We start from the raw sequence: 15,925 nt of genomic DNA, 5'->3' as shown, positions 1-15,925 counted from the left end.
TAGGGAAAAAGCTTAATTCAATGGTTCTGTCTCTTCTTCTGATTGATATAGAGGATGTGACATGGTGCTACTGACCCCTTGTGTTCACAGATTACTGTATGCCCCAGGAGGATAGCTCCCTGGTGTTTGTTGTCTGCACTGTTCTTTTTGGAGGCATAATGCAGCTTGGATGACCAAGCAAAAGCTGTTTTGATCTGTGAACTATATCATGTTCTGCTGAATGCTAGAGAGATGTGTATGTTCCCAACGAATGGTGGTATAAATAGGAGTGTGCGTGTTGAAAGCAGTCTTGCAGTGTGGTCAGTGTGTGTTCCTTGGATAAAAAGTAGGCACCAGCTGCACTGCTTCAACTTCTCAATCCCTTACGGCTAAAGATGGCTTGGGGTCTTGGCAACGATATTACCTAAAGGACAAATGAGGAATTGCTTCTCAATGGAAATGAAGAAAGCTGACTTTTGTTTCACTCTGATCAAAGAAAGTGCTTCCAAATAACAAGCAAACTGGTATATGCTGGTTAAAAGCTGGGCAAGGGAGAAAATAGCTCTGTATCAAAATTGGATGTAGGTACATGCTTAGTTCATAAAAAATAATCACAGAATCATCTGGCTGGAAGAGACCTTTAAGATCATTGAGTCCAATCATTCACCCTGCACTGCCAGGTCCCTAAACCATGTCCCCCAGCACCACATCTACACTTCCAGGGATGGGGACTCCACCACTTCCCTGGTCAGCCTGTTCCAGATTATCAGACTGAGTGACAGTTTCTCTGTTAAGTTTGGCAAGCCATTGGTTAAATTTAAGCCAGTCAACTATTGGAATGTTTGGGGAAGAGTGATATTTTAGCAATTCAGTGCTACTATGTGTAAAGTTAATTTAACACTAAGAATTGATAAGAGGTAAATCATCATAAAAGTCTTGATTCTTAGAAGGTCAGCAGTTCCATGTGTTCTCTACAATATATAGAATGTTCCTGAATGACAACATTCATACAGTTCAAGAATTGCAGCTTCAAACTGGTTTAGGTACAGCCAGTATTTTTTTTTGTCCATAGTGACAAAATTAACAGGTGTAAGTGCATTACTAGCTTACATCTAAATATCTCACGTTCATCATGGATTGGTATTTAGAATTCATATGGTGAATCATTATTTTGCTTTTTTGTTAGTACAGTAACAAAAAAATGTGACCTGTAAACACCTTGACAAATTTTCTGCTGATCTAGTATGGGAAAGTTTTTACATTTCTCATTACCTCATGAAACCAGGTCATCTACCTAGATATCATTTCACTACTTCAGCTAAGAAATCTGTGTCTAGTGCATTACATACTGGCCCCAAGAGCGACAAATAAAACAGTAAAACCTCTCTGCAAAGACCTTCTTTGTTTTGAATGATATCTGAGTGAATTCTGAATTATTTAAATTCCTTATAGTGTGAATCACTCTGTTCCTTAATGATAATACATCATATATTTTCCTTTCTTAGATCATGCGTGCATGAAAGAACTTTCTGAATTTTATGGTATGCAAGAATGTAAGAGACTCTTAGGATATAATTTAAGATACGGCTTTTGCCCGAAAGAAATTAGTTTCTTAATGAAAGCTATCCTACTGCTATTATCTCTGTAAAGTTATGAGAATGTACTTCTTTTAGAAATGCTCCTGAATTATTGCTTCGCTTCTGGATGTATTTCAATTATTCTGTGATTTTCGTCCTCTACTAGCATTCTGCAAAGTTATTGTCAACTTCTATTTCTAATGCTGCTGCTCCTATAAACAAATTGTTTTGGATGAAGTCATGAACCTCTGTGTAGTCTTGTGTGATTTGGTGTTTCAAAACCCCCTATTACTCGTGTTTCAGAGCTGTGTAGTTATATCTTGAAGTCAATATGGTTGTTAGTATTTGACATCCTTCCTAGAAATTATCCTACAACTGAATTTTGCTAAGTTTAGGCTAGAATCGGAGTTAATATGTTTGTCTATTTATTTACAATCTTCTGTCTCATGTGCAGTCAGATGGTTGGAAAACATCTGCTCCTGCTCAGGTTTTTGATCTCATCAATTCGGTTCAAGAAATTCATCTTGTTCTTATCTGTAGTCGCTTTTCCATGCAAAAGTCATTACAATTGGTTTTCATACTGGTTCTCCACCTTTTTCCAAAGATCAAACTTTCAGTGCCAACAATGGTGGAAAAAATTACATTTGTTACCTGTTTTGTGACTTCTGTGTGTGTTTTACAAATGTACAAATCCTCTTTACCATCTTAAGGTTCACTTCAAGGTTATAAAGTCAAGCAGTCTGTAATGAGGAGAGATAACTTGCAAGTCTATCTGGTGCTTGTAAAAATTATTCTGCTCCTTATGCATGCATTATCTTAATTCTGTGTGATATAATATTTTTATTGTGATACAGCTACTGCTTTGACTTTCTTCACGGTGTTTAGGTTGCAGGGAATAGCTTTCTGCAAATTTGATGCGAGGTCAGAAAAAGGTACAGTGAGCATTTGTGGTTTTGTGACCAGCTTGCCAGTTTGCAGGACTTCTGATCCCTTCCTGTTCCTTTCAGTATCAGAGCATACTCCCTCTACTGTTCATTCATTGCAAATCATCTCACCTGAGAAATGACAAATACATAAAAGGTTCTTAGACAAGCTCCTGAGATCTTCCTAGTCTAGTGTTACCCTGTGAATTGGATAATTTGGGGAGAGGCATGAGAACACAGGGGCGTAACAAAAAATCTTATGTAATGCATGCCCAGAAAAGGTATTGCACTGAGGCAATACATTGATTCACACTGCCTGAATTTAAAAATGAAAAAAAAGAGATTATAATCCTATTAAATAAGAATTAGTTGGTTGGTGAGGTCAAGATTTTACCAGCTTTATAGCATGCACACAGATCTCCTATCTTTTCACACAATACCACTAACTCCAGATTTAAAGCACCCTTCATATAGGGAAGCTTTTTGGAGGAGGAAAGGTAGGGACTTTTGTTTTATCAAAATGGAGTTTATTCCTTGTGTCATAATTGACCCACGAGTCTACTGCCTCCATCTGTTAAGTGAAGGTGTGGGAAGGGTTGTCTTCACTGCCTTATGCCAACCACACTCATAGGTCAGTTGTAATAACGATGCTGACAGATGTGCTTTATGCTAGGTGTAACCCTGCCATCTCTCTCACCAGAGGGTGGTGGGTGAGTCACGGCATGCTGCAGTGTAGCTTGCACTCTTCTCTGAACAGAAACTCGGTAGTAGAGCGGAGTCGTAGTTGTGCTGTCTTGGGAAATTGATTAAAGAAGTCATAACACTGACAAGTCTTGAAGACAGGCAAAAAAATGTGATGGGTGGGCAACAGCTTTTCAACTTTTTGTATGCCTGGAAATTGCTGTAAATCTATAAAATCTTGGGGACAAAATCTTACCTTTTATTTTCTTTCCTCTTCTATAAGATCTCTTTTCACAAATGTATAAATGTATAAACATCTTTAGAGAGGCAAAGAAAAAGTGCACTGTCAAGTATAAGTATTAAAATGTAATATGTGTGTTGAAATATTAACATTTCAATGCCTATATAGATGACAATTTTTCCTAAACCCTTATCTGCAGTCTTTAAATTATGTACAGTAAAAGACAAAGATTTAAGGAAGACAGACTTTTTAGGAAAAGTCTAATGAAAAATGGGGAAGAAGCCATTAAAATGGTGAAATGTCCAGTACGAGTACCATATATGCAAGTGGGAAATATGGTATTAAGGAACTCTAGTTCATCCTAAGTTTTCTGAAGCTTTTAAAATATATTAATGTTTTTTCAGCTGGGAAGTTTTGAGATTCCTTCTGTCTAATTTGAGAATGTGGATCGAAGACTATCGGTTTGATGGCTTCCGATTTGATGGTGTTACATCTATGTTGTATCACCATCATGGGATTGGTAAGTAATTTAGTCCGCTCTAATCTGTGCTTTCCTATTGCAGCCTCTGTTGCTGTGGAAATAGTGCTGCAAAAGTTCTCTGAATAATCCAAAAATTTCCAGATTTGCTAATACTGTGTTGTGCTGCTATATAGATAGATCTGGAATGACGATTAAACTTGCTGCTTATAAAATTGCATATTGCAAAAGCTCTTTTTTTTCTTAAAAAAGTGGCTGTGGCCTTTAAAGCTTCCTGTTTTATTAGGCACAGGATTCAGTGGAGATTACAATGAGTATTTTGGCCTACATGTGGATGAAGATGCTTTGTGTTATCTAATGCTGGCCAACCACATGATTAAATTCTTGTATCCGGAATCCATAACCATAGCAGAGGTAAGATCAGAAACTGCCATTCTTGCTGACATTAATATTGATTAGTTTGCTTTAGGATATGAGTTTCCTGTGACTTATCAAATCGCACTTCAGGTACTTAAGGAGTGACCAGAGCTGAGAATTCTTAATCAGTGGACAGACTTTGCCTTGTGGGGGAAAAAAACCTGGAATAGGCACTTTGGGAAATTTCTCCTCATTAATAGGTCATTAATGAGGGGATTTTTTTTTTCTTCTCCTTGAATTTGTAATGAGATTTGGTTTTATTAGTTTGTTTTTTTCATGATTGCCTTTTGAAAAACTTTATTGTTGGCACATGGAATTTTTAATAGTATAAAACACTAGAACATTAAAGTTCTGTGAACAGGTACATTTTCACTGATATTTTCTCTTTATCTAAAAGAGAAAATGTAAACCTTGAGGATTTTTCAGTTGTATTTAATTCTTTTAGTTTAAATGAAAAAGTAGCATGTATCTGATACCATTAGGGACCATACAGATTTCTAGTAAAACTTCTTGTACTGCCTCAGAGATACCTATTTATCTTCAGAAAACAAAATACTGCTTAACTTAATTGCTTACTTATGGTAAATTTTTGTATTATATACAATCACTGCTAAAAGCTAAATGACAAGCTATCAAAACCAGCATATGGCGAGCAATTACTAGGAAACTTGAGGTGGTTTCATTGAGCCTGTTTGAAGTGAAATTTCTTCATTTTCTAGGTATTCTTAGGTTATAAGCATTCCTACCAATGACATTGAGTTCAATTTGCTTGTATTAAGTGGCCTAACAGTTCTTTTAAAATAAAATGTCTTCAGTTTCTCTTGTTTGGGTTGAAAACTGCTTCTTTTTCAATAATTTTTTTTTTGCCTGGAGGAGTCGCTATATGAAATACAGAATTGATCAAAGTACTGTATGGCTAAAGGAGAATTTCAGAAGGAGAAACTCTGATATAACTGAAAACTACAAAAGGCAGTGAAGAATGTCTGCTTGCCTATAATGGTGATGGAATGAGTGCCATATGAGAATGTTTTATTTAGCCATAAATAATATTCCTTAATTATTTAACTGATAATTTTTACGGCTTTTTAATACTGTGTATTCTCTCTTAGTAATTTCCAAGTTTTAGGGCATTACTGACTATATTATTATCTTTCATTTTGGCCTTCTAAATAAATCTGTGATTAAAGTTTTGTATAAAGAGAAGTAAAAATGTTAAGTAAAATTACATCATGCCTGACATTACAAAAACAGTCAAAATTCCCCTACTGCTTTGCTTTTATTTTAATATTTTTAATATACAGCTTATTTCATACTAATATCTGAACAGATGCTGAAGCATTGGCTGTTTATATTTGGTGAAAAATACACTGAACAAACAAGCACTGAGGTGATTTTTTTAGTGTTCAGGTACAATCTGATATAGATAGATATAAATAGTACTAAAATTGGAATTTTACTTCACAAAACCCTGGCTTTCAAAATTATGACTGCAGTAGATGGGAGCTACTTAAATCTCAGACTCAGACCTTGTCCAGGTAGGCAACATAACATCACAAAGGTTTTTGTTTCAGATCATCTTCTGCATAACTTTAGAAGCATTAGTCTGTTTTTATCCTTTGAGTGATTTGGGAGAGCTATTGAGCTTTCTTTTATAGAATCTATAAGTTTGGAAAGAACATCCACCACATATGGAATGAGGATGCAGTTTTCTGCTTAATCTAATGACTGCTGAGTAAAGATCCCCTCCTTTGATCGCCTGGCTTTGCTGTTCATACAGCCCAGGATCCTGCTGTCCAGCTCTGCTGCCCAGGCAGGCTGCTGGCTCATGCTCAGCTTGCTGCCAGCCCAGAGCTCCAAGGTCTTCCCAGAAGAGGTGCTCTTCAGCCTGGCACTCCCCAGCCTGGCTAGATGCAGAGGTTAGTCCATCCCAGGGGCAGGAGTTGACAATTGCCTTTGAACTTCCTGTCTTTGCTATTGATTGACTACTCCAGCCAGCTAGGGTCCTCTGGATGGCAGCCCTGCCTTCCACCCCCCAGCATGCCACCCATGAGCTTCATCATGATGTGGTCAGTCCCCTCACTTATGTCAGTATGGGGTTTGGTGGGGTGTATGTATGTATGTATAACTTGAAATGCAAAATCTTTTTCGGTAGTCTAATGCAGCAATTGGATTGAAGACTGGATTGAGTCCAGAAAACCGGGAAGACCTTCCTAATTTAGGCCTGGTTCTAGTCAGAATTTAATTCCATAAATTCTCTTGTGTAGAGGTATAATCCATAACCACTGTGGTGGAATGGCTTCTCTCTGACATAGGGTAATAAAATTGAGCACATATAGACATTTTGCAATTACTGGAGATTTAAATTTTCTACACAGACAAGCTAACTTTAGAAAAAAAATGCTGTGTGACATAATTGCCTAATAAAATGGTGAAATAAATATTTTAAGAACTATGAATTACAAATTTAAGAATGATCGGCCTCCATCAATATGAAACCGGAAAATTATGCAGTAAGAGCATATTGCTTTCCAGGGCGAGCTGAATCAATAGTTTTGGTTTTGTGCATTTACAGAAGGAGTAGAGATGGTATTTTTCTTCCTTAGTGTACTTTATATTTAGCCTTTTATTTTTATGCTATTTTTAATGCAAAATATCAATGAACAAAATGAAGGATTTAATTTGTTTTTCGTTGACTACTTTCTATTGATTACTTGGAGCTCAAGAGAGCTAATTATTTCAAATTCTACATCTACTGAGGTCTCTTCCCCCTCCAATATTTAGTCTATTAAAATAATTTGAGGTAGAGTATTTGTTGAGAAGTCATAATGTTTTTTGCCTGTAACTTTTGTCTTCAAACAGCAAATCTGGGCGTAATAATAATTTGCTGAATTTTTTTATCTCCGCTCCCCCTCCCCCCCCAGCTGCCTGCCCTTACCCAGGCCCGTCTTTGAAGCCGTTTATAGTTTACAGAGTGTTTTTATAGAAGTGCTACTGAATGGTAGAAAACCTGAACTAATAATTGCAATGCTGTGGAATTATGTTGTGGGGTTTTTTTTATTTAAGGATGTTTCTGGAATGCCAGCTCTTTGTCGTCCTGTTGCAGAGGGAGGAGGGGGCTTTGATTATCGACTAGCTATGGCTATTCCAGATAAGTGGATACAGGTGAGAACTTAAAAAATGTGTTCTGCTCTTCAAATTGGGATGTTTGTCTGTCCATACACAAAAGCAAAATAATTTTATTCTTTCTTCTGTTACTGTCCTATTAAAATCTGGGAGGCTTGAGCACAGGTATTAGTGGCTGAAATGAGAGTTGTTAAACTCGCAGTTTTCAGAAGATGAGCAAGTTCAAAGGGTTTTTTTTGCATTCTAGCTGATACTTGTTTTCTTCATGCAATACACGTAGACTCATTTTGTTTGAAATAACTGTATCTTGCAACAGTTGTTGAATGTATAGTTACCTCGAATGTGAAAGGGTAGATAAGTTAACCATATGCATATACATTTTTAAATAAAACCCCACAGAAACATGCAATGAACCATCCTGAAATTGGCATAGAAATTGGCATTGAACATAGAGCTGAAAGTTTAACCAAACACAAGTGAATTGTATATACAGCAGCAATCAGTACAGTGGGGTTATAAAAAGAATAAAAACCTGTACATCTGCTTCAAGAACAATGATATACTGATATAAACACTATGATAAGAAGTTAAATCAACTTTTTCTTAATACAGAGAATTACAAGAAAAGGAATAAAACATTAAATGATCTCAAAAGACTTCTACTGATGTTTTAGGGAATATTTTTCAGCTAGATGGAAGATGGCATCCAATTCCCTCAGGCCATCACGATGATCTGAAAACAATAAATGTTTTATATGAGCATTAGTGCTTCAATAAATATAGTGAGTGGCTTAAAATCCAAATTAACTTATCTTCAGCGTCTTTCACTTTTGCAGCTAGGAGGTGGAGGGCCTATTGAACAACAGTTTTCAAACTTTTCATTCAGAAGACAAACTTGCCAGCTCTTCCAACAGGGCCAGCATCATTAAATTGCGGCATGTGTAATTTAGATCCTGGAATGCAGTGAGGGCTCATATTTTTGTTGTAACAAGAAACACCTTGTTATGATGATGGCTGTTTTTTTCCTTGCACTAGGCAAAGATGAGCAATTTCCTGGGTAGGCAAAATGAGTGACCAAGCTCATGTTATAAAGAAAAAAAAACAAAACAAAAACAATCTGTAGAATTGTAGAAGGATAAAAGATGGATAACCTAATTCAGCAGTCTCTAACATAGTCTGCTTATTTTAATTTGCGATACTCGGAGAGGACTTACACCTGTTCTGCAGTAAATTCTCTCCAACTGGACAACAATCTTCCAGACGAAGCATATATGTAACATGGGACAGCAGGTGGATGCTTGGCATGCTGTTGAGATGATGTGCGTAAATTCAGCTATGATAGTCTAGGCTGTTTGCCAGCAGACTCCTGTTATTTAGGAATGTGGTGATTGTACAAGACCATAGGGTGATGCAGGCAGGAAGCTTCTAGCTAAGGAAACTGCAAATAAGGAACCCCAACAGAAGACCTTGAGTTTAAGAGGTGATGCATGTAGTTTGTCACCACATTTCTTGAGGCAGAAGTAAAACTGAAATGACTGGAATGGAAAAGTTTGGAAACAGAGCCTATCAGCTGCTATCAAACTGTCCTAGACTACTTGCTCTCGTTTCTTTCCAGTTTATAAGTAGGTACCTGTTAATAGCAAGTTTTCTTGGCAATTTCCTAAAATTAGTTTTAAACCTGGAGAATCTCCATTGTTCCATGAACTAATTCTGAGAGATCTGTAAGAGTAAAATAAGCTGTTTGTCATAAGTGGCTGTGGTAGTTCAGGTTGAAGGTAGATGTAATACATAATACAATGCTGCATAAGGAACTGAGTGTGTTCAGAGCCAGAATTTATGGAGTCAAAAAACCCCCGAAAGATTCTTTTGAAGTACATAGCCAGCTACAATCAGAATGTTAAATTTTACGGTATCGTATTGACCATCTTGGTGTTGCTGGTCTGTCTATATATTTACATAGATATATTTAAGTTTTAGTGATCAATGGAGGTCTATAAAATACTATAGAAGAAAAAGAACTACTAACACTGAAATTGGACAAGATTTAGAGGAGAGAGAAAAAATGTCATATGAGGCAGAAAATTCCTATTGATTAGTAAATTACTGTAAATTACTAGTAAATTAGTAAATTACTGAAAATCAGGAGCTAGCATTGCAAAAAATGTCAAGCTTGTTTTGTATTACAATACTTTGACATTGAAGCTGATTCAGAACTGACTGGGAATTCACAGATCAGGGGAATGCTGTGCTAAGCACCTTCTCATTTTACAGCGTACTTCATGGCAATAGTACAGTGCTGATCACACTGATCCATTCTGCACCACACAGTTCAGTGGCTAACCTATAGCTGGAAGCTGCCATATGCCAGGGTTGCTTGAAATACAGGACTTCTTTCAATATCATGTGTAGGTTGATGTGTGCCCACGTATTTCTTACCAGTTTTTGGTGCAGTGCTTTCTTGCAGCTTCCTTGCCCCCTGTATCAGTGAATTCACACGAGAAGGCAGGTTCTGTTGTCTGTCCTTGTATGTTGGAAGTACAGGAGAAATCAAAGTGTTCTAGTTATTACATATATGTAGTGGAATTAAAAGAAGAAATCTCTGGATTATCAGAGAAAGCTCGTGGCTTCAAAACTTGGGAATAGAAGTTAAGGTAATTAAGTTCACAGTCCTTTGGCAATTTCTGTGCCAAAATGATGACGAAAGGTAATAATGTGCCTTTAGTTAAAACAGAAATATCTTTGCAAGGATCTCTCCTTTATTTCTGCAGATAATTAAGGAGCTGAAAGATGAAGACTGGAATATGGGCAATATTGTGCACACGTTAACCAACAGACGGTATAAAGAAAAATATATTGCATATGCAGAGAGCCATGACCAGGTATTTTATCTTTGTTTCTGTGTAAGCAAGTAAAATGTGAAGTTTAGAGGTTCGGTGAATTTTGTTTTTTAAAAATGATGAATAGGCAACAATTTCAGAGATGGGTAGATCTAGGTTCATTTTTTGGTTGGTTTTTCTTGTGGGTTTTTTGTTTGCTTTGATCCTTCCTTTTAATAAAGGAGTCCTGTGTGGGGTGGGTGGGTGGTGTTATTGTTCAGTTTTTTAAAAAAAGTTTTTTAAAAACTTTTTAAAAAATGAGTCCTAGCTTCTTTTGCCTGCCTGTCAAAGGACATAGGAAGACATCTAGTCTGTACTTCTGAAAATCTGGTTTCCATAAAGTAAGCTGGAGCACTATTTATAATAAGCATAAACAATGCCACAATTTAGCAAATTTGTTCAATGAAACCGTTTTTGCAACTGTACTATTCCCTTCAGGAAAATACTTTCCGAAAGGATTGCAAATATCCTATTTTGAGATCTAAATGAAATATTCATTAACAGTTCAGCTCAAAACACAGCAATTGTAATGGTTCTGCATATGGAAAAATGAAAAGGTAATGATGAGTTCGGGTAATGCTCATCTCCCACAATCTTTGTTAATGGTTGATTCTGAAGAATCAGAAAACATATTGTTTGAGAACTTTAAAACTAGGAATTTAACAAAATTCTTTTCTAATAAAATACTTACCCCACCTTTAACTCTTTCCTCTACGTAATAGAGGTTGATGTTATATTTCCTCATATATTCTATACTAAAAGTCAACAAAAATGACCAAAACAAGGCCTGCATTTTATTTTACAAAGAACGTTCTGAGTTTATCAGCTTCATTTTTTTAATACCTATTTACATTCTTATCTCAGACACTGTTACACAGTGTTCACTTAAGCCATGAGAGAAGAGTGCCAATCCTGATAAAGAACTTCAGGTATTACTTGGAAATGCATATTATTCTGTGATTATTTGCTTTTATAAAAGCTGGCTCTTCATCTTAAAGCATGATATATAACATTCCTCTTGTACTTTTATTTCATGCTGGATCTTATCACTGAATTGTTTTCTGTATCAATAAGTATTTTTGTTTTAGAATCCCATACTTGGGAAGAAGATCTATTTATTTTCAGCTAAAAAGGTGATTGCAGATGTAGAGCAGAATAATGCATGAAAAGTAGGCTAGAGAAACAAAATGGGAGTGTAGATAAAATTCATTCTGAAGATACTTGAAGTGATGCTTATGAGGGGCTGCAAGAATTCTAGTTTCTCATATGTTATAATGGGCTATGTGCTGACTACTATGAGTCAGAACACAAGGCCTTGTGCTTATTAGAAGTGTGTGAAAATAGCAACTCAATGTTAATAGCTGTCAAAAAAGTAGATACAGTACTGGAATTATTATGAGCAGAATGGAGAGCAAAGAGTGAAATCATTATGCCACTGTAGTCTTTCATGGTTTGTTTGGATCTTGGATGTTGGCAACAGATTTGTTCCTGTATCTGAAATGTTTTACAGCATAACTGGAAAAAACGCTGTGAAGAAGTTGGTAAGAATAATAGCAAGTGTGGGCTGGTTTTCATAAGAAAAAAATGTAACTAGACTAAGACTCTTCAGGGCAGAAAAGAGATTGTTGAAGGGGGAAGGGTAACAGTTTATCTGGCATAGAAAACATGAATAGGGACTGTTTACCTCCTCTTCTAAGGAAGATTAGGGAATATTAAATGATGCATCCTGAGTCCAGATAAGAGTTGTTCCTTGCAGCTGTCCCTTGCAGTCTTCACTCTTGCCATTGTCGCATAGGAACATTTTATAAGGATCACTTTTTTGAGAGAATCATCTGTATATGCTGTTACATTGTTAGTTAGAAAACTAAAGGATGATGATGGTTTTCAGCCAGACATGCTTACAATTCATCTGTCTCTGTGGAATCTAGTGGCTTTTCATGCTAGAGTATGAAATAAGAATTGGGCTAATTGAAAAAAAAAAAAACCCTATTTTCGTACAAACACTCCAAAATGTTTTCAGCTACCTGAATGCTACTATATTGGAATAATACTTGTTACGTAGCATTTATGTGGCCTTTCTGAAGTAACAGTAAGCTCTAATAAGTTAGTAATTGAGGCACTGTTTTGCTAGTTTCAGTCACAGAACTGCTAATTAGTTTCTCTCTTGTGTGAAACCATCATGTTCTTGACTGCATATAAATGAATGTTTCATATTCACTCTGCATCTCTATATCAGGATGTCGTTAATAGCCCTTTATTTCTACATCCAAGGAACTTTACTTCAGATGTTCGCTTTCTTATTTTCTGTGTTTTCTATAAAAATTCCGAAGTGGTAGGTCACTTGTGGCTTATTGAATTGATGATAACATTTCATATCTGTAGGCAAAAATGTTCTCAGAAGTAATTGTGCAGTTTGATCAGATGAAATGCAGGACCACAACAGGGGTTAGCCAGCCATTAGTTTATCGATTACATACTGGAAATGACGTGAGGAGCCCCATAACCGCATGGAGGGTTGCAAGGGGAAAACAGTCAGTTGGGTCTGGTGTCCAGTCAAGACTCAGCTCAGGGATGTCCCTGCCTCAGTTTACATACTTTCTCTTTTTCGGTAGCATATTATGTATCACCCCCATGTGATTACAAATCACACAGTAGAAAGTTGGAGGAATGAGAAGCTAGAGTCACTGTGACCTGATGATCATCAGTGGTGGCAGGATGTTTTCTTTGTGGACAAGGGACTACTACACTGTGCACACCAAGCCATATCCTTGGCAATATTTCAAGTACTACCCTTATGATGTAGAATGCCTTTTTTTAAAAAAAAATTAAAAACACTTCTAGTACATTCAAGTGTTTTCTTCCTTTTTTTTTTTTGAACTGCTATAGGCACTTGTTGGTGATAAGACATTGGCATTTCGACTGATGGATGCGGAGATGTATACAAACATGAGTGTGCTCTCGCCTCTTACTCCAGTTATTGATCGTGGAATACAGCTTCATAAAATGATTCGGCTCATTACTCATGCACTTGGAGGAGAGAGCTATCTGAACTTCATGGGTAAGTAATCTTAGGAACAAGTCCTTCATTTTGTCATCTACAGAATGCTTGGCAGGGAAATAAAATGATCTGCATCATCTTACATCCACAGTATTTATCACAATGCTGTAGTTTGGAGCATAAATGCTTTTATGAAGGCGCAGTACAAAAGATAATAGTTTTTCTGTCTGTAAGATACATTATAAGACAAGAAAATAAAATCAGTGTGGTTCCTAATTGTGGCAGAAACTTCTACAAATATGGTAAGCTCTAGTTCGGAGGACTCTGATTTACAACTCAGACTAGTACTTTGTTTTTCTCCAAGATGGTCGGGTGACGAGCCTTGGTATTAGAAGAACACTCAAAAAATACCATGTTTGTGGGTTTTTTCTTAATTAAAGTAATTTCATGCAGAAGTACATACAGTGTATGATATACTAGTAAAACTACTGTTTCCAATAAAATGGAGAAATTTTTCCCAAGAGTGAAGAAGAGTTAGTGAAATGTTTATGAAGTATATAGTCAGGCACCAAAATGTGTGCAATTCCATTCAGACTAATGATACTTCAATAGTTAAGGAAGCAGGTGTTTAGAAAATACACCAGCTAAACTGCAGATGTCTCTGCACCAGATTGACTTGGTAAGGTTAGAAAAATGATCAGTAATTAAATGTGGCATGTTAAATCCAGTGTGTCAATGCAGGTTGATTGAGCAATTAATATTGTACATCTTTGGGAACTGCAGATGTTTCAGTAACTACATTATAGTTTGCTATACATAAAAGGCGAAAAGATTGTAATACATGTTGGAGGAGAAAACAAAATTCAGAATGCTTGCAATCCAGTGTACTTAAAGTGCATGTTGCAGCATGCTACCTAGTTAAGCAAATACAGTGACACCTGAGTTCTTTAACTTTCAGTTTGGAGCAAATGCTGAGGGTGAGGAGTGGAAATCTCCTTTCACAACACCTGGAGAAGACACTTCAGGTGCCTCCATACTTCTCTTGTCCTTACGGTAAACATATTACACTGAAAATGTCTTTTTCTGAAAACAAATACTGAAGCAACATGTTGCTTCTCAATGCTTTGCTCACCTTAAGGAAAAACTGATCCTAAAAAAAGTTGTATCAGGAGTGGAACTCGGTGTTCTCAGATGTGTCCTGGAATTTCTTTAAAGACCTGGAATATTTAATTACACCTGTGTCAGAGTATCATTTGTACTCCCTAGTGCAAGCACATTCCTGTTGAGAGAAATTGTGCCCCATTGAACACTGAACATTGATTGTCTGTCTCCCATCTTCTTCACTTTTCGCAGTGGAGAGTTCTCTGTCATTTTTTATAGGTATCTGTAAGAAACCAATGCAAAAATTCTGGAAACTGTTATACTTATTTTTGATGTTTCTGGATGTATGATTTTCACTGAAGACTCTTATTTGCCTTCCCAATTGCTTGTGTCGCAGTATAAACAATCAATGATGTATGCACACTTAAATGTGGCTTGGAAAGTTTTGCCCTTTCCGTAAATTGGTTCTGTTGTAACACAAACCATAGGGAGCATTCTCTCCACTAGTCTGTATTTCAGTTTTTCTGTGCAGTTTTGCAAGTAATCTCTGGGGATTCATGTTCCCATCTGGCATGGAAGACTTAACCTAGGAAGGGGAGAAACTCCATATGCTTGGCTGAAAATGAGCATGGTAATGATAAACATCCTGCTGTAGTGAATGAGCAGTCTGGAAGGCCAGTTTGTTTCATAGTAATAGTAAAAAAAAGTTCCAATTGTTTTGAAACTTGTGCTACGTCTAAATGCTGTGCTTTCAAAGGAGGTAGGGAGCAATAATCCTAATGCAGCTGCAGTAGTTCAACCCGACTGCTGCTTTAGACAGTGATTTTAACACTGAGACTTGCCAGTTCCGGTCGACAGATGTCATAGGATCTTAAGAAATCACAAAAATCAAGTTCTTCTGTACAGTGCTTTGGTAGAGGAACAGGTGGTGCTTTGTTAAAGGTTTCCTCCTCACAGCTAAGTTTTCACAAAGGTGTTCACATAGATAATACACATTTGATTGTCTGAACTTCGATGACACTTAGAGGAAACACCATATAATGTGTGCCTATGTTAAATGATGGAACTAATTTTTTTATTGGAAATAATAGGAAAAAACTCTCTTCATACTCAAGTATTTTTATTTGTAATTGTAGAGGCATTGAAATACGATATGCGTCTAATACTAACTTAATTAAAAACAGAAAAATATGTGGAAAAATATTTGAAGATATAGCTCTTTGCCCTCTTTAATATGAGGATTTGAAAACAAGACTAAAATGAAAAAACCTGTACCTGACTAAAATAGTTTATCATCAGTTTATCCCCCAGCAAAATAACAAAAAGGCTAATCAGATTTGAATCTTCTTCCTCTAACTGCTAAACAAGGACTAGTAGAAGTTGTAATAAGTCTTCTAGAATACTGCAGTAATCTTCTGATCTCACCTTGAAAATAAAACAATCACTGTTGTCACCCACTGGACAATGTTTTAACTTGAACATAAAAACATTCACTTATTTCCTGAAAATAGTAGTTGAACTTAGCACTACA

At 36.4% G+C, this 15,925-nt stretch overlaps 1 protein-coding gene across 1 annotated transcript in view; it reads left to right on the top strand.

The window, feature by feature from the left end:
- Positions 1 to 2,410: 2,410 nt before the first annotated feature.
- GBE1 (glucan (1,4-alpha-), branching enzyme 1) overlaps positions 2,411 to 15,925 on the top strand; it is a gene marked incomplete at both ends in the record, with an annotated part of 59,109 nt that continues 45,594 nt past the window's right edge. Inside the window, 6 exon segments of the mRNA XM_010142293.1 lie at positions 2,411 to 2,488; positions 3,778 to 3,921; positions 4,166 to 4,293; positions 7,360 to 7,458; positions 10,188 to 10,298; positions 13,182 to 13,353. Coding sequence (XP_010140595.1) covers positions 2,411 to 2,488; positions 3,778 to 3,921; positions 4,166 to 4,293; positions 7,360 to 7,458; positions 10,188 to 10,298; positions 13,182 to 13,353 — 732 coding nt within the window.

Source organism: Buceros rhinoceros, unplaced genomic scaffold, assembly GCF_000710305.1.
Source record: "Buceros rhinoceros silvestris isolate BGI_N320 unplaced genomic scaffold, ASM71030v1 scaffold4728, whole genome shotgun sequence".
Classification (NCBI taxonomy): domain Eukaryota; kingdom Metazoa; phylum Chordata; class Aves; order Bucerotiformes; family Bucerotidae; genus Buceros; species Buceros rhinoceros.
This window is presented reverse-complemented; position numbering and strand designations above follow the sequence as displayed.